General features: G+C 41.9%; 1 protein-coding gene across 4 annotated transcripts in view; it reads right to left on the bottom strand.

Moving 5' to 3' along the window:
* The window catches only part of ANK3 (ankyrin 3), a 289,144-nt gene that overhangs the window by 134,066 nt on the left and 135,098 nt on the right, over nucleotides 1-19,980 (bottom strand). For all 4 annotated transcript variants that reach the window (XM_041475697.1, XM_041475680.1, XM_041475687.1 and 1 more), the window contains exons 2-4: nucleotides 4,157-4,258; nucleotides 3,607-3,705; nucleotides 3,130-3,228 (exon numbers count right to left, since the gene is read on the bottom strand). In XM_041475697.1, coding sequence (XP_041331631.1) covers nucleotides 3,130-3,228; nucleotides 3,607-3,705; nucleotides 4,157-4,258 — 300 coding nt within the window. The remainder of the gene's footprint in view (nucleotides 1-3,129; nucleotides 3,229-3,606; nucleotides 3,706-4,156; nucleotides 4,259-19,980) is intronic.

Raw genomic sequence — 19,980 nt, 5'->3', positions numbered from 1 at the left:
GTTGTGAAGTTAAGCTAAAAATCAATCTGGACAGATGATTTGGTGGCAATGAGTTATGATTCCTGATAAATACAGCCACAGCATTGGAAATACTAAACAGGACAGGGAGATACAATACAAGTCTGTGGCAAAAGCAAGAGCAGTGACTCTTCAGAGTAATTGACATTTTTTTCTCTTCTTTCCATTAGCTTTGACTTCTCTTTCACTTGTGCCAGCTACTTCTGCCTTCCATCTCCTCCAAGAGCTGCCTTCTGAGCACACTCTGCCTCTGGGCACCGAGCTACTTCATATTTCAGGCACCAGGAGATGTGAGGATCACTGGTTCTCAGCAGTTTGAGACAGAGGTTTATCAGTGCTTCTGAACACATTAGAGCATCTCTCAAATTATGCTTAGGTGACTGATTTCAATCAATGCAATACAAGTATTAGAGGCTGCAGAGCTTAACTCATTCTTTGGTGAATGCCTTTGTCTTACAGTCAATGCTTTTGTCTTTGCCTTAACCGTAAACAGCCTGTGAGAAACTGAATTTTTTTTGATCAATATTAAAGCAATGTCTATTTTACCTTTTGTTCTAAGAATTTCTGAAATCTCTCCTACAATTACACAGGACACCGACCTAGATTTTGCAGAAAACCAATGGGGCTGAAAACAGATGAGCTGAGAGGAGTTTGCCCACATGTTTACAACGAAGGATAAACATCCACATTCTGGGCCCTGGAGAGATGCAGAGGGACACCACAGGCTCAGACCTGTGGCAGTGAAATTGGGCTGAGCTGCAGTGGGACAGCTGAGGGACACCTGGCTGTGCCAGCAGCGGGCAGAGGGGCAGGGCACAGGTCCAGCACCGAGCACAGGTGACCTGAGGCCAAGCTGGCAGCAGGGACACGGAGGAGGTCACAACAAAGGACAGCTGGGGAGGAAATGGATGTTTGATCCAAGAGGAACTTCACCAGCAGCAAGGCACCGAGCAGCTGTGAAGCCACATGTTTACAAGGCCTGCACAGGTGGCAGGGCCTGCTGCTGTTCCAGGATTTTGATATTTCGGTCTCTATTCAGACAAGCATTGCTACAAGCACAAAGCAGGCACTCAAGGGCTCACAGAGCCCAAGCCCAAAGTTAGGAATGTGTTTAATGCACTCTCTAGAACAGAGCTTCAACAGTTCAGTCACCATACAGCCAAAATTCTACTTAATTAAAAAACAGAGAAGCCAGGAAGCACTTGCTAAGGTACCTCATACATCACGCTAGAGGTTATTTTAGTGAGCAGCAGTCTGGTATCGAGTCTGGTATTCTATCATTTCATGGCATATTCTGTATCTACTTACTAACTCAGCTGGAAACAAAGATCAATTTTTTAGTTTCAAACATTTGCAATTAGAAAGGAAGCAGGAAACTCTACCAAATAGTTGGCTTCATTAAATAATTAATAGGCAAAAATTCTCAAAACCAAATACTATTAGCATTTGGAGGCAGAGCAGAACCTTTTCTCCTACGTTAAGTTTTTGTAGGGTGTTAAATATCTTTCCACCCCACACTTTACACTTGGTTCTCTCTTTAAAAAGGGGCTGGAATTGCAGACAGCCACAAGTCTGAAAAAAACCATTTTGCCTTGAACAGTAATAAACAGCCCTTAGAAAAGGTTTAAAATTAGCCCCAGCACGAATTTCTGGCTTGTTTTTTTGGCTTTTTTACAGACAGGAAGATTTGGTTAAAGAAGGTCTAACACTGGAACTGTCAGCATGGGAGAGCTGTCAGCGTCAAGGAAAGAGGAGACAAAGCTCAGGTGAAGCTCAGCATCACAGACCAAGCTGGTCCAGGGCAGTTTGGCCACAGAAAGCACCAGGGACCTCCTCAAAAGCTGAATCCCAGCTGGGGTGGGTATTGGTCTGGAATAGCCAATAGAGGTGTTACATGGGTGTGCAAAGTAGAGACATCAAAGGCCTCCATAGTGGGGTGGGGGAGAAATAAATCTTTAATTCTGGCATGTTAGCAAAGAGTAACATGTGGCAAAACCTTAGGGTATATGGACAATGCAGTTATATAAGATGTTTACAATCTCAGATTATTTTTAGTTTCAGGGCTGAATACACAAGTTGTCAAACACAAGCTGAAAAGATCCTGTCAATCCCATCTTAAGTTCTTGAACAGGAAAACTATGGCAAATATTTCTGCTTTGTTTTACTTCATAACTTCACGGGAGATTTTACCTAAAAATAATGTATGCTGTTGTTTTCTTTAAATTTAAGTTATATGGTTTGTGGAATCAAATATTGCTGTATTGAGCTACTATAAAACAGTAAGAAAGAAGAACTGAGTCATTTATTTCTTTTGTTCAGGTGAAAAAAAAAAAAAAGAAATATAGACCACAAATAACTAACATTTTCAAAATAGATCCTGTTAAGCATTTTGTTCCTTTTATTTGAAAGACCAATTAAAAAACCCACCTTCCTTCTTAAAAATATATTTTTTTTAAACAAACATTTATTTTCATGGCCACATCTTTGTAATACAGCAAAATGGTAATCCTGGGCCAGATGAGAAGACTGTCTTTTCTCCGACACTGCCTGCCAGCTCCTGAGCAGGGAGAGCAGGAATGGGGTGGCATGCAGGACACTGCTGGCACAGCCACATGACTTTCAACAATCTGTAGTTTATGCATTTTTCCAGCCAGAGTTTTTCTGTTTTGTTTTGCTGCTTTGCTTGTAGCACCAGTGCTGTTTCCTCTCATTTCAAATTCTCTATAACTGACCCAAACACTTATTCTAGGGACTTGAACCAAGCTTACACACTGTGCATATGCTTGCAGTACCTCCCTGTACAAGGAAAGGGGATGGGCTCAACTAAGTCTGAGACAGTGAATGATGTGAAACAGGATCCCTTCAAACACGTTCTCTCCACTCTCCTGTTCTATCCTTGTCTCTTCCAGCTCTAACAAGCAGTAGCTCGTAGGGCACTCCTAGGGCAGATCTGAGGTTGATCTCATTGACTATCAACTCTACTTTCTAGAGCCAACATTAACACTGTAAGATCTACCAAATACATTTGCTAAAACCAGAGTTTCTAAGAGGAGAACAACTTTAGTATCAGCAGAGTTGTTGGCAGCAGCAAACAGGGACATGTGGCTTTACCTGAGACTGTGCATTGACATTGGCCCGATTTGTAACCAACACTTTGACGACTTCTGCTTGTCCAGCGAGGGATGCTATGTGCAGTGCTGTGTTTCCTTTCTGCAATTAGAGACAGTGACATTTGAAAAGAGTACAAAACCTGAGACTCAATACATAACAATACAGCCAAGAACATCTTCCACTTTAGAACATAGTATTTCTTGGTGGATACTTCTAATGAGTGTGTTATTCTAGAAGACACGGCATGGACAGAAACCAAAACAGAAATCTACAATTTGTTCAGTAAATCAGCTCCCTAGCAATCTGTGACATTTACTATCATCTACTGTTTGTTTCTATTAAGCAATTATTGAGACAACCCCCCCCAACAGTGGAAAATGGGCAATTACTGCTGTAGCAGTCTGTAATCACTTGGCCAACACCTCATGCCCAGGCCAGCAGGGTGAACAAGGGAACAACCAGATAGGCCTGACTGACCTTTGTGGCTGCATCCACGCTGGCACCTCGCTGGATCAGCTCAGAGACAACTTCTACGTGCCCTTCTTTGGAAGCGAGATGGAGAGCATTCAACCCATTCTGGTTTAAAAAAGGGAGGGGAAAAAGACAAGCAATTAGAAGGATTACCAAGTGTTTTCCAGCTTACCAAGCATATGAGGAGACAAGTTATTGCCATCCCACTGAGAGGACTGCTTACAAAAACTAAGGCAAACATCACAAGAATTAGATTATAAGGACAGAGTAAGAATTAAATCAAGATATACTGGCTCTGGGGTCTCACATTTTGTGTGCTGTTCCATGATCTAATGCAATAGAAATGGAATGAAAGATAAAGTAGTGCATTCTCCATGTGCAAGTGAAATGGTGTCTGGGTAAAGGGTTTAAAAAAGTTAATTGGATAAGATATGTAAACATGGTTCACCAAAAAATACATAAATTATCTTTGACATGAAGTGCAAATATAATGAGAAATCTGAGACACAGCAAGAAAGGTATTTATCCAGAAAATTTGACCAAAATGTTCTTCAACCTGATTTGAAATGTTGATGTCCACTCCATTTTTTAAGTAGTCAAGAGCCTTTTCCAAGTTGCCAGCTCGAGCTGCTCTCAGGTAACTTGCATTTGTGTCAGACTACAAGAAAAAAGGAGAAGTCCTGTGAGAAATTATGGCACGGTACAAAAACACATTTCAGTGGCAAAGAAATTATTAATGATACAGCATATTGTACATCCACTCAACTAGACATGAAAGGATCCCAAACCACCTTATCAAATGTGGGTCAAATCCTGAGCAGGCAGCAGGAGGCTTGGCTTCACACACGAACATGAATTATGGAGCGGAGTCTCACACGCAAGGCCAGCAGCCACGGACACATCTGGCACCCAGAGGGGCACACAGCCATGGGGGAGCCATTTCCCATGGCTGCTCTTCCCAAAGGTGCCACACCACTTCCAATGCCCAGGCTGAACAGACCCAACCAGTACTGTGAGAACTAATCTCAGCGATTAAAAAAAAAAATTCAAAATACTCAACCTCTAAGGACTAGGTTGGTGGAATTAAAAACCCCATGGTTCTACAAATGAACATATAAAATCTCACATCTGCTAACATTTTGGTTTATTTTCCCCATTGTCCTTCATTTTATGCACATTTTTATTGACAATGCCTGTTCACATTCAGTGAAGAAGCCAGAAATCTCTAGGTACAGGGCCATTATATAAACTGCATTTTCCTTTTTTTCAGACCATGCATTAAAGATAGTTACACAAATTAACTTTATGATGACTTCAGCTTGAATGTAAGGACAGCAGAAATGTTGGTTAAATCATGACAGAATCACTGAGAGGAAGTCCCATCCCCAGGGGGTTTTAACAAGTTATGCAAATATCCAGGGAGGACAGTTTAGATAATGCTGATCCTGCCTTGGAGCAAATGCAACGAACTGGGTTAGCTTTCAAGAGGGACAAATCACACAATCTTTGATGTTATCTGTGCCACAGCTTTCCCTGCCATCTTGGGCAGTCAACATATTTTTTGTGCCCACTTCTAGAGTGGTAAAGCAAGAGTTGTCTGCGTTCTTTCCCTCTCAGTATCATTTCATCCCGGCCTTACATCATTGCAGCTACCAGTGCATTGAGATGTTTTAACACTTTGAAAGAGTGCAACAATTGCCTTTACACTACACAATAAAGGCAGTTAGTGTTAAGAGAAACACGAACCACCCTGGCACCGAAGCACAGTTACTTATCTGTTGCTCAAATAAGTTTCTTTTTTTTTTTAATACCTAATTTCTAGATTTTCTATAGAGTTTTCTTCTCTCCTGTCAACACAGCCACTGCAAACTGAATTTTGTGCTCATGAATTGCTCCAAGCCCATCAGAAGCCTCCTTCACATGCAGGATGAAGCAGTCTTGGGCATGACAACAGCAAAATGCTAAGTGGGTAGGAAATCTGCTTTTCTCCTTGTACCCACAGAAGATACAAGACCATTTTCCTGGTACTTCTAATAAAACAAGCTCTCCCCTCTAAGGAGAAAACCATTACCTATGAGCTCCTCATTTTCTCCTGAGTTTTGCACACTTTGCATTCCACTTTGCAGTGATAAGTCACCAGCTTACAGCCTTCCCTGCTCTTTATCATTCTTTTGCAAGCATGCCACGCTTGATCATTACAAACCAGCTTCTGCAATGTCCTTCCCAATAGAACAGCCCCCAAATACAGCCCCCAAATACTGGTGTTCAGTTAGACTTTCTCAAAAATAAGGTGCTACTGCAAAGTAAACAGTCATAACTATGAAGATCATGGGGAAGAAAAGCTGCCTTGAGAGCTGCTTTCATTTGGGAGATCATCTGAGTTGTGCAATGCAGATTATTACAGGAGACAGGTCATATTCTCAGTGCTTAGCAACAGCAGTCACTGGGGTAAAAAAACAGGTCAGCATTTTATCAGCATTACTAAAGGTATGAGGGAGGGCTCAACAGAGCAGGAGCCTTTTTGTCAGAGGGCAATGGCATCCCTGTTTGGCACAGTCAGCAGGGGGGACCAGAATTAACATCAGCTGTTTACAGCTGCTCCTGGGTGGGGAAGGGATGTGCCAGAGCCACTCGCTCTGGAAAACCAGATTCCGGCAGTGGCATTAATGCACGCCAGACAAGGAACACTGCTCGTCTGCAGACACGTCCCAGTCTGTTTGCTCAAACAAAATGGAGGCGCAGAGGCAGAAGCAGCAATAAATATTTGATAATCACATTAATCTCTAACTGCAATTTCACTGCGGAGGGAGAGCAATGCCTGTGTCTCTTACAGACTTGGGCATCACTTTTGGACTTAGGGGTTCTGAACATTTAACAACTCTTGGAAGTACTCACTAACAGCAGAAAGGATAAAGTTCAGGCCACAGTCCCAGCCTGAGGCCATAAAAAAGTGTCCCAAACCAAACTACCTCAGGTGCCGCTAAGTGATGCACAAATCCACTCCTGAAATCCCTCAATCAAGCTAACAGCATGTCCTCCTTTGCCAGTCATCCCTCAAAACTCACTCCAAAACAGCTCCAAGTGTCCAGACACAGCAGCAGCCAGGCTGCCATGCGGGCAGGGGGGCCGGTGAGGCGCTGGGCCCAGCATCCTGCTCCCCCGTCAGCCTGCACTCCCAGTGCCCAGACAGGCTCCCGGCACCATGGCACCGGGCAGGAAAAGCTGGCACGACACCAGCAAGGGGGAAGCACCCAGAGAAGCTGCCTTTAAGAGGATTGCCCAAACCCTCCCTCGGTTCAGCTGGTCTGAGCTGGCACTGGCAGTTTCCACCTTACTGGTTTCCAGTTACCTGAACGCGATGTGAGCCAATGTGTGCGAGTGCACGGGCTGCCTTAGCACACAGGGCGTAACACGCCCCTGTGCTCTGAAAAAGGGGAAAGCTTTCTTGTCTGATCTTGGCTGATGCTCCCAGGCCCACAGATGGGGTTAGCTCACCCTTTCCGGGCCGCCATGCACGGGAGCTTTGAGATTTGCACAGAGGGACAACGGACTGAGGGTGTACGATTGTGCAAGAAGTTCAGCAGGGTTTCTGGGAGTCTCTCCATCCATTTCCACCTCTGCCATAAGCAGGAACAAGCAGTAACATTAGAGAGAAAACAGAGACAACCTTGTTGGAAGCCAAAAGCAGTTTCAGCCTCCTTAGAAGTAGCATTGCCAGCTTCCACTTCCCCTATAACTAAGGCATTACTTCAGACCTACCCACAGAGGTAGGTCTGAGGTCAGAGGAGAGATTTTCAACTTTTTTCTGTCTCACAAAATGTCTTGAGTATCCTTGTTAAGACACATGACTTCCAAAACCACAAGAACCAATGAACACTCTCAATCCAAAACATAAGGAATTGATCAAAAACACCAATCCAAAACTTCTACATATCTGAACCCAAAATTTCACAACTTTACATTTGTATTTTAAGCCTAAATTTGTTGTTTTGTTTTGGTTTTTTTTTTTTTTTTGTTTGTTTGTTTTTTTCTAATACCTCAGTAGAGTAGAAAAATGTTACTTGCAATTGGCACTGTTTTGTTTTAAAAAGAGCCTCTTAGAGTCCCTGTTAGAGCCTGTAAATTGCCTCAGCATTACAGACAGAAAGAACACTAGAGCCTAGGCTCAAACCAGTGCAGGATTTTAAAGATCACAGAAGTGCAATAATAATGTTAATAATTATTTATCTGGACTGCCATCACTCCTGGAAGCCCATGTCATAAACTGATAAAGGACCTGCTATATGAAATGCATTAAAACCACACTGGGGGAAAAGGATTTTGGGTTCCAACCATCACCCAGGACACCCATGTGCTCCTTTCTGTGGGCAATTGTTCTCCATATGCCCATTCCCACCTTCCACACTAGCTGGAATCCGAAAATAAGAACCCCACACAGACAGAATAGACATAGACACTGTCTACACGACATTCTCTCACCAGACCTAATAGATTTATTCTTCACTAATTAAACCTCAGCATTCCTGAGAAGCATTCTGGATGCTTGTGGCCAGTTCAGATCCCTTTCTCTTTTTTTTGTAATCAATCCCAATATGAAATTAAGATGAAAATTGGCTTTTGATTCTCCAAGGTATGGACAAACATCATGAGAACAGCAGGCATGGGGCACACATAAAAGCACCCTGAATCTCAGATGCTCTTGCAGTCAGCCACAAAGATTACAGCCCTTCCTGTGCATTTGCACTGGATCCCTGTTGTCAGCCTGTGTCCCCAAAGCCCTTCTCAGCTCCCTCCTGGGCTTCCTATGGCTGCTACCTTTCCAAAGTCTACATGCATATTAGAATTAAAAATTAAGACTTTTACAAGTGTTTTGATTCTTGGAGAGACAAACTTCAGATCCTGCACACAGAATTTAGCACTGAAATGGCTATTCAGAGAATTTTTAATAAACAGTGGATTTATGGGAGTACCAGTACTGGTGAATGCATAATACCAAGCTTTTTCTTCACAGATGGCATGGTTTCTCCCCTCTCTCCCCATACCTTCTTGGAAGAAAAATTGACTGTTTCTAGTTTTAAGAAATGTGCAAGTGTGCTCAACTGGCTAACGAAGAGAGGTTTTATGCAATGTGTGTTTCTTTTAGATTCTTGTATTTGCCTTTAACGCACACTGCTATAAAAAATCCCTTCTCTAATGCACAGCAGGCTGATGAGCTTGCAGACTGCCTGCAGCACACAACAGGTTTTCCAGTCTGGAGTTAATTTCCAACATTCATCCCAGGGACATCTCAGGAAAGGGCTGAGGCTGTGCTGGCAGCAGCACTCCATTTGCCAGCTCTTCTTTACCTTATGGTCCCCTAGTCCTGCCACAAGATGAAGGGAGCTGAGAACTGTTTCCCCATTTTGAGGAAAAGCTACATGAATTAAAAATATTTCTATTACAGCAAAGACTAATGCCTAAGCCACTTGGATATTACCTTAAGCCTCCAGAAAATGCTGATGCTGACTCATGCTAGCAAATACATATTGACTCTTTTTCTTTAACTGCTTCCAGTGAAGTAAGAGATTAAATTATCATGGCTAAAGAGAAAAAAACTATTAGCAAATTTCCACTGACTGTCAGTCCCGGGTCTGGCCTGGTTTTTCCATGGCACTAGAGAGGGTCCCTTAAGAAAACAGAGAATCTGTATTATTGAGTGAACCCTCTAAAGTGCAAAGCCATTATTTTTAACGTGCACAGGCCTCCTCCCATACTGGTGGTATTTTATTATGCTCATCTCTCTTTCCTTTGTGTTCTGCTTACAGTGGCCTCTTTTTCAGATTAAAAATCCAGTCTTTTTTCACATTGGGAGCAGGGTTTTGTTTTTCACTCCATCTTTAACAGTAGCTGTTGTGAAGGGAAACCCCCAGCAGGTTCCCATTGTGCCAGAGCAGGATGCATTCTGGCTTGAGTCCCAACAAAAAGATGCTAACCATGCCTAACATTTGTTGTGGGGAGAGGCAATGACCTCATTTTAAGGGATGAACTTATGTTACTTCCATTTGGAAATGTGCTCAGCAAAGAGAGTCTTTGCAGCAGCATGAGGTGACCTGAGGAAATGGATGATAACATTTTTGCTTATTTTGATAAGGGTGGGCTTACTGCAACCATGGGCGTTTTTTTTTTTTTTTTTTTTTTTGCAGGAAAGCTTAACTCTGATGGGCACTAAGCATGACACCAGAAATGGGAGGACCTTGCCATTTCTTAGACTTTGCTCCTATGCTAATTTAGGGTTTTCTTACATGCAAATGTGTTACCCTCACTCGGTAAGCAATGAAATTTTATTCCAAATAAACTACAGTGCCAATTAACAGCAGTGTCTGAGTCACGTGAAATAAACCAGCAACATCACTGTCAAGGGGAGACTTCATTCATCCTCCAAGAGGCTCTAATCCCTTGTATCTCTCTGCTGTTACCTTTTAACTATATCACTATTAAAATTTTTCCATTGTATCCTTTCTATTAGAAAGGGGGCTGATTGCACTGGATGAATGATGTTCTCTGTGCAAACAAGCGCTCACACTTTACATACCATGGCACCATATGTGTTCTCTTCTGATAAGGATGTACCAGCCTGGGCCAACAGCTATCTGCACTTGTGCTGTTAATTACCCTCCAGAGACATGCTTTTGGGATCACAGCTCTAAACACAACCTCAGGGCAACATGAAAAGCTCCACTCCTAAAGCCTGGCAATTCAGAGGACACATCTTTTGGCTAGGGAAGGCCAGCTGTTTTGAATATGACTACAAAAAGAGAAACAATATAATTACTAGTCAAAAACCAAATTAATCCCTCTAATTGTTTGCCCTATCGCACCATTTAATCATCAACTTTCTTTGATCATATTATTGTATTGTGCATGATAAAGCAGCCAAAGATATGATGCTATTTGCAATGTCCCCAAAAAGGGCTCTATTCCAGCTAGGTAACTACAGTATGTTTTCCACAGGTTAAAAACCACACTGGTATTAGGCTGTGTGAAACTTTCTTCTTTGCCACACTACTGGCGACTAAACCTCTTGTATTTCTGCAAAATATGCATGTGAATCTACAACCAACTGCATTTTCAACAACTGAGGCTCCATCTCTGTATAGTGATCAATCTTATCATGCTCGTAGAGAAAAATGAAACATTTCCTGAAAAATCACACATCTAAGGAATTAAAAACAAAAGTGGAAAATGCACTTTAGATGCAGGTCCTTCCTTCTAGAAATCTTTGGCCAAACTAGGAAAACATTCATGCAAACAAGCCTCTTTCCTTACTAGACCACAGGACAAAGTGCAGGTTTAGTAAAAACCATTTTCAAGATGCCTTGGAGTTTTCTCAGAGTCTGTCCTGGCAAAATGCTGAATATGCACCCTGCTTCCATGAAAAATGAGCCACTTGGAATGGAAGGTGGTTCCAAAGGACCCATAGCCTGAGATGCCAAGGCTGGTAGATCCAAGAACATTTCACAGCTTCCCGTCAGTAAAAGAGGTGTTTGTGACTGCCCTGAACGGCACAGAGAGCTCTAGAGTGAGTTGTTTTCTTGCGGTGACAAACACCTGCAGTGGAGCTGTGATGCAGCTTTCTCACCGTGAAAGTTGCTTAGACTTTGTGTATGCAGCCTCCTTCACTCAATCCTGTGATTTGTGACACCACTAATCCCACCTGGATTTAAATACCTGAATGCTTGCTTCCTAAGAAAGCTCAAGCACAACACAGAAAGGAAAACCAGTTGTTATTCCTTTGATTTTCTAAGAATAGCAAAGGGGGTTGTGATTTCCAAGGCACAAAAGACAGAGTCATGGCAAATTCTTGCCTAACATCCACATATAATATCTATAATATGTTGAACATACCATCCAAGTTGAAAATGCCCCTTAAGATATCATCTCCACATTATTTACTTGCCAACATAGATACTCAACAAATACAGAATAACTGAACTGCAATTCTATACAAAATTACGACCTGACAACCCAACCAAAACCATCTGAACTGAGACCAGGTCCCCACAGGGACAAAGTTCAGACAGGAGGGGAAGGTCTACACTACTTCCATATGCTTTGCCAGTTTGCACAGGGAAAGTTTTGAGATTTCGAAGCGCAGGTTTGATATGCCAGGTTCAGTTGAAGAATTTATGAAAACAATTACTGGTATGAATGTGTTAAATTAGTAACACCAAAAGCAAGATTGAGGACTACAAAAAAATCAATGTACATCTGCAAAACACACACAATCTTTCTAAATATGCAAGACTAACAAATTAAAAGAACAATTTTAATGGGAAAATGACAAGAAGAAGTCTATAAAAAGACAATAAAGTCTATAAAAAGACTTTTCAGCTATCAGACTACACTGGATGAAAAGATGAATGACAAGGTAAACTGGGACACATTCTGTTCAAGACCCTACGACTGGTTTCACCAGTGAATCACTGTACTCCATTAAAAGTGACAACCAGTGTAAGAACCAGGCCCTTTGTGACCAACTCACACATATAAGTAATGAAAAGGATCTGATGCATTAAAAGGCAAAAGATCTTGACATTTCAAATCTAGGGTTCCTTCTTCAAGCTGAAAGTCTCAGCAGCTAGAAGTTTATTTCAAATTCTGGGAAGAAACTCCTGAATCTATAATGACTCATCTCTCCCTCTCTTAAGTTTTCCTATCATACATTTACAAGTGAAAAATAAATCAGCGGCTTTCAAAAGTCCTACCACAGTCACAAAGAGCCAGAGAAGGGCTGGATGTGCTTCCAGGGTTTCTTCTCATGTTTATATTCACCTGAAGATAATAACTCTCTCATATGTCAAGCTAGATGAGATGCCATTGATCTCTTCCCTGCTGTTTTCCTCTCAGGAGCTGACTATCCAAAGAGCAAGCAGATAATTTCAGCACATCTCCGGCCCAAGTTTAAAGCCACTTCCATGCTAAAGCCACTTTCTTCAGATCACTGCGTGAATAACATCAGGCAGTCCACCTCCTCTTCTCTTTGTGAATATCATTTTAGAATAAGGACCCAAAAAGGAGAGGAAAAGAGTTCTGCAACTCTTGTCAAATATTTTGTAAACTGCTTTTATTTGTCTATAATTTCATAGGTGAGGGGAGGGTTTATAAACCTAAATGAGACAATACCATTGATTTTAGTGGGAGAGATTTTATTGACTATAAAAATATAATGTAAATATGCTTCAATCAGATGTGGTGAAATTAGTAGTAATAACATGGAGAAAACTCCATGTCAGGGGAAGTGTCATGGATATAAATTTTCCCCAAAAATACTGTAGCAATCTATAGAACTATAGACAAGCTACATAATCTATTAAAAGCTTTCAGTATCATGAATTCATAAGTTTCTACTTAATGCCTGCTTTTGAATTCAACCCTCATTTAAAACCAAATTGATTCTGCCTTGGAACTTTGAAATTCTAACTATCGTTAAACAGAAAGATTTTGATGATAACTGGTCAAGCCATTTCAGAGGTGGCAAAAATACAGGCAGACACACACCAATTTACACTGCAAGTTTTGCAAACCCCACATATAATTACAATTTATGCCTTTTTAGGTTTTAAAGGCATTTGAATGGGTAGTTGTAAAGCTATCTACTAGAGATGTAATTATTTTTCTTTTTGGCGTGAGGTTGTCATATGGTTTAGGATTCTTACAAGAATCACAAAGATTAATCAGTTTGTGAGTGCCAATGCATAGGTTTCCATAGCAGGGATTATGACCCCTATCAGGAGCAAAATCTTCCTTTTACACACCTTCAAAAATCTTCCTTTTACACACCTGAACACTTAGTTGAAGGGTTTCTCTCTGGAGAACTCCACATGGCTGATGTGACAGACAGAGAACCTGAAGGGCCAGTGGAAATTATCTAAAGAGCTTCTGAGTACTAAGAGGACTCAAGATTTGCAAAACAGTCATAAACTTGCCACCACTAAGTTCTGCAGGGGCAGTCAGAGATATCACATAAGGTCTATCATAGCAGCTCACCTCAGGAGAGCTTGTGGCATTTACAGAACCAGCTGTCCTTGTGAAATAGATAGACCCAGGTACAATGGCAAAGAATCAATGAAACCAAGAAACTAAAGTATTCAAACGTCCTCCTGCAGCTAAAGACTGGCTGAGGTAATTTGGTGGTTGAGGAGGAAAAATACCCACCCAACACTTCCCAAACTCATGAGGGCAATTTCACACAGGAGAGTTACCAGTTCCCCAGTGCAGGAGCTGAGCAACCTGCCAGGAAACAATTTGAATCTTGGCCTGGAGATGCATGAGACCTACTGGGGAATACCATCAGGGAACACTTCAGGCTGTGCTGGCTTAGCCACGTCCTTCTACAGGAGCTGCAATTCCCTGCTGACCACAGCCTGCCGCAGCTCGGTTTCCATCTGAGTCTGCTGCTGTGGACCTGACCCAGTAACTCCAGGCCCATTTTGTAGCCCACCACGCCTCTGTAAACCACAAAGGCAATGCAGAGCAAGCCAGAGCAGGAGTCACACACACTGCAGCCTGTTAGTGCTGCAAACACAGAGGAGAACCCTTTCCCCCAGGCGTGGTCCATGGGATGCGGTCTGCACGGAGCTGTGGGGCTGGGCACGGGAGAGCCCCCAGCCTCCACCCCTCCCTGCACACCCTTCCCTTCCTCTGCCATGATTAAACACCGGCATTCACTGCTGGGAATCTGTGCAGTGGCATGGAAAGCTCTGTCACAGCATTTGTTGGGGCTGTCTGGATGAAATGTATTCACTGGGGTGCACAGCAAACGTAAATTAGTTTACAAGTGTTCTGTTCCTCACTCCACGTCTTCCAGGTTTGAGGATGAGCTCAGATTCCAATAGGAAAAGTGCTTTTTCCAGCCCAAGCACCAAAATCTGTGAGCAAAAATCAGAGCCCTGCATGTTATCTGAATTTTAAACTCTAGTTTACAACTCTTAAGTCCTGTCCTAACTTTAAATACAGAATTCTGTTCTAAAGCAGAAGGGGGAATCTAAATTCCCTGTTGGGGCAAGGGCAGGACCAGCATTTACAGACACAAACAGATTGAAAACAGTGACAGTGAGAACAACCTTAGCTGTATGGGATCTTTGAGATCAATGCAGGGAGAAAGAAAGCACAGAGTTCAGTTTCATTCTGAGAGAGAGTTACCAAATATAGAGATAAATCACTGCAGATCAGGTGATGCCATTTTTACACAGTGACTTTTCAGTTACAGAGCTGAACTAATATTTTTCTGGTTTTCAAAGCCATTGTGCATTAGAGAGCCAGGATTTGGCAGAACCATCATGAGGAATTGAATATCTCAGGAGAGACTTCAATTTTTTAAACAAAAATACAAACAGAACTATTTTAATATTTTACTTCACCTTAACCAGATTTGCTAATTTATTTTAATCCAAAATTCACTTCCTCTTAGCATGAGAATTAAGTATGTTTGAAAAACATGTAGCAGTTTAATGAAATATAATGGTATAATAATTATATGAATTTTAATGAATTAGAAGTTTCCAAACTGGCCAAAAAGACTTTAATCCTACTATATTTAACAGACACAGACTTAGAACTTGTTTTTAGTGCTACCATTAAAGTGAAGATCAGTTTATCCCAGAAATAAGCTACAACCAACCATACCAGCCCTATACAGTGAATCTCCCCTGGCATTTGATGGTAGAATGGGCCATTACTGTACTGTGCTGAAGTATCACTCCTGAATAGCAAACCCACAGCATAAACATGCAGTGAAATAGAGCTTGTTTCTCTCTTGCATCTCAAATATACAGGGCAGCCTATGTAAGATTTACATAAGGGATTAAAACAAAACTTATCATAAAGGAAAAAAACAAACAACTTATCAGCAAGGAAAATCTTAACCCATATATACTCTGCCCTTTCTCCACTGCTAAACCCCATTTCGAGTGCTGCTACACCTTCCCCAAACAACACACAAATGAACAGAAATAGCAGTTTCTATACAGCTGGCAACAAACCCCTGTAAAGCAAGAGTAAATACCATTCTGGTGCAGCAGAGAGGGGCAGAGCATCCTGCAGACCAGCACATTGCCAACGCCACGGCGCGCAGCTCGCTCTGCTCTCCCAGCTGTTGCACACAGAAGCTGGAGGGACCATGCCTGTCCCGTTCTGTGCTGCTGAGGCTCACAGGAAGCATCAGCAAAGATGTTTATCGCCATGAAAATGGATACTGTTGTGCTGCAAAACGCAGGAGAGAGTAAATAAAGTTCTCAGGACTGGACAACAGAGAGTTTAATTAAGTACCGTGAGATATCTGAATAACAAGAGATTCTTCAAAAAATTACTTGACAAAAAAAAATATCCAAATGAATGTTTTCACAGTTTTGAAATCATTGGTGGAAGTAAGCATATGGAATATACATCTTCACTAGAAAACAACCAAAGTTTTCAAAGATGCTTTTTAGCAGAGAACAACATCCATTCCTGTGCTGACAGCAAGTAAACAACAACATACACATTTAGGAGGACTCACTGCAGCATTTTTTTTCAGAGCACAAAGCTATTGCTGACGTGGAAATTAGCCAGTAAACGGCTCTATTCTGGCATCAGTAGTATCTCTAACTAAAAAAATATTGCTGCTAATTGACATTTCCACAAAGCTTGGCACTCATCAGTACTAAAAACACAAATCCACTTTCCTGGGAACCTGTTGGGTTTTTTTAAATTCTGCAGTAGAGTAGCCTAGAGAACTGTTTTGGCTTTGTGGTTTTTAACTGATGCGAATCACCCAAGCTACTGAAGACTCTCTGAACACAGTTCATGGAGTACAGGGATGTCCTTTCACAGCCGCTTCCTCACTTGAGGAATTTTGAAATCCCACAGGGAGCACCTTGAAGGTCACTGGGACTCTCGGAGTAAGAGTGGTACGGGTGCCTCCCCACAGGTCACTACCAGCACACTTTTTTTCTAGCACTACAGCTGGCTCCTCTGCAAGTTTAATTGACCTGTGGATTGCCAGTAGAAGAGGTGTGTTATTTGAAAAATGCACCTTTAAAGCACAAATTTTAAACTTTTTTTCAAAATATACAAGATTGGCTAAAATACTTCAAGTGTTAGAAATATCTGTGTTACTTAAGGCCCTGATCACAGACCACAATGTTACAAAATGCTTGAGCAGTTTTAATCAGAGTCTTCCACAGAGTGTTCTGAACACAATGTAGCCACTGGCAAGACAGAGAGAACAAATAATTGCAATATTCTACTTGACTGCCGCCTCAGCCTATACCATAATCCAGCCATCAGAAAACAAAACACACCAAACAATCCGAAACGTACCTCTTCCTACATCCAGCTTTGCCTCAAACAATCAAAGACTTAAAACACTAATACAAGAAACTCGATATGCAGATTTCACTCATTTCAGAATCCACAAATGCTTACTTGTTCTGGAAAGCATTCTCCCTCTTCCACTGCCATTTTCTGTGGCCAGATATGAAACCTGATGACTCAATTAGTTAACACTTTGGACACTGCACCATTGCTAAAAATAGCGGCCTCAGGAAGTGCTTTTCTTTTTTTCGAAGGAACTAAGCACGGTCACTTGTTACACTTCCCTTGGCGATTGAAATGGCAAAGGACAAGTGAACAGAAGACTATTAAGTTAGTAACAGAGCGTGTCCCAGGATTCCTGGCTCACTTACCATATTTGCTGCCTCCAATCATTCCCCGTGTATGTAATCATGATCTGTGGAATACCCAAAATAGCTGCAGCATCAGCTGATCAGAAAAGCACTGCTGCTTGGAATCACTCATGAAACAAGCTTTTGTCATTCTGCTTATCAGCTCTTTCTAATGCAGACTACTTTGAACTATTTCTAAAGGCAACAATAACATCATTTTACACTCCGTGTGTTTTGAATACCACATATGCCTGCCTCCCACTCCACGGTAATTTTATATTTATTCAGATTTTCTGATGACTAATTATGATAGGTTTGTGCCGCTGGTTCTAGAGGCAGTTTTCCTGAAGTAAAAGGCTGTTCTCTATGTACTTCAAGTTCCTAAACTAGAGAGATTAAATGCAACACCAGGGCAAAATAATTTTGCTTCAGAGGGAAGCCCAGAGAGAGGTTCCTGATTTTAGCGAAGCAGACTTCTCCCTTTTCAATGGAAGCTATCATCAGAAACAGGAATTTCATTTGTGCTTCCCAACAGTTACTTACATCAGGAGGGGCTTTAAAGAATGCCCACCTTCTGAGAAAGGGAATATTGAATCTTCAATTCACCATGAGCTCCTGCACTGCACTTGCCTGTCACACATTTCACCTCACACCTGTGAGCTGGAAACAGATATTCACTGGCACAGAAGAACAGCAAAGAGGAAGAGGAGGAAAATAATCATGACCTAATATTTGGGTCAGACAAGATAGGTCTAATGTCTCATTTGTTGATGAAAGGAAATGAGCGATATGTAAAACACTATTGGGATAATTTAAATTTTCCAGAAATATATCTCCATGTTTGCATCAACCTGAGCGCAGCCACCAGGGAGGAGCTCTGTGCTCTTGAGCTTAAACACCAAATTTTTATCACACCAGTTCTCTATGTAGACATGTCTGTATTGAGAAGGTGCAAAATTTGAGGCCCTGGTGCAGCAGCCATGCACTCAGGTGGACCTGGCTGGAAAATACTTCATTAATGTCACTGATGATGCATTCTATTAACAGCTACCCTGTGCTCCTGCACATTTTGCTGAGGGCATTATAGGATTCATGAGTAAGACCCACTTCTGCCACTAACTGAATACAGAGAAGACAACAGCTGTCTGCAGGGTGGAGGAGCCTCCCACCTCAATTTAAGTACAGAAGGATGGCCAAGCCAGTTTAGATTAATTTACCTTACTGACATATCTGCACAGAGCTCCGTGTAGCAGAGATTTCAATCACTGCCCCACAGCTACCTCAGCAATGCTGTTACTGCAAGCCACCACACAAAACAAAGTACCCTGAATATTCAACTTATTAAACTGAATTTTGATTTAGCATTGCTGTAAGTTTTGAGAGCTGAGAACTGTAATTTCAAAACAATAAATGCAAACATCCCAGTTCTAGAAAGCCAAGATCACAGCGTTACTAATCAGTGTCTGAATTTTTGTTTCTAACTGAAGAAAAGTTAGCTCTGAATAAAGCTCAGGCTCCTAAATAGCTTTCTTCTGCCTTTGTAAAGGTGCTCGAGAACAAGGAGAAAGGAAATACGATAATTTCTCTAATAGGATTCAAGGGAATCACATGAAATTTAAAACTTGCCAAATAGTTCTCTTTAGGAGGTGAAAGGATTAAATGGGGCAGTTTCACAGAAAGCCACAAGTGCCTGCAGAAGACCAAGGCCACTGCGGGGTGGTGCCCCACGGCCCTGGGCTGCAGCCCCCGGACGGGCCGGGGACACAGAACTGGCAATCCCAAAGCCAAGCTGGCAGAGGAGGAATAAACATTTTTAGGGACAAGGATTCCACACAGTCTCTGCTGTTTTGCTGGAGGGCCGTGGCCCCTGTTCCTCAGGCAGCCCAGGGCTGTGGCCAGAGCCAGCTTGGTCTGGGTGCCAGCCTGCTTCTCCAGGAGCTCTCCCACACTCTGCCTGCTCCTTTCTTCTGCCACGGCTGCTTTGCCTTTCCAGTCCCTGGATCTTGGCTTTTTGAGTTCACATCAGTGTGATGACACCAGTGCATGACTGACCCAGGCCACTGCCTATTAACCTCCACAAAACCAGCCTGGTATAGGCTGTGACATTCCCACAAGAGCAGTTGTCCAATTCTCTCTCCATTAATTTTAAAAGAGCAATGATCAGAATTACAAAAGAAAAGCACAAAGAAAAATTAAAATCTGCCAGCACCAAAAAATCATCTCAGCACATTCACATCCATCAATTCAGCTCTGATTACTGACTGCCATAAATCATAGTGACAGTGTATTTTCTTTTTTAACCTTGTGAATCCATTTTAGAGCATTCAGTATGAATTCTCAATGCATACTATTAACAAAGGGTAGTAAGAGAAAGGCTGAATACTAATGGAAAAATCAATGACTTATAGATTTTGGGTAAAATTTCCAGGATCCCTTTATTCCTTTGCATCCTGAATTACATGATCTGCAAATTCCTATAGTAATTCTTAGCTTAGGAAAAAGAAAGGGCCTTGGATACATTCATGTAATTAGTAGATACGCAAGGAAAAAACATCCCAACAATCAATCTCCTCCCCTCTAGAAAAAAAGAAACAAAACCCCTTTACAATCTCATTAAAATGGCAGATTTGGTACAGATGGAGAATTCTTTTAAACAGAATAGTGGAAATGTCCTTTTACATTATCACTACGCTGCTCC

Source organism: Pyrgilauda ruficollis, unplaced genomic scaffold (genome assembly GCF_017590135.1).
Source record: "Pyrgilauda ruficollis isolate IOZ18807 unplaced genomic scaffold, ASM1759013v1 scaffold11, whole genome shotgun sequence".
NCBI classification, from domain to species: domain Eukaryota; kingdom Metazoa; phylum Chordata; class Aves; order Passeriformes; family Passeridae; genus Pyrgilauda; species Pyrgilauda ruficollis.
The sequence above is the reverse complement of the archived record's forward strand: the minus strand, read 5'-3'. Positions and strand labels throughout refer to the sequence as shown.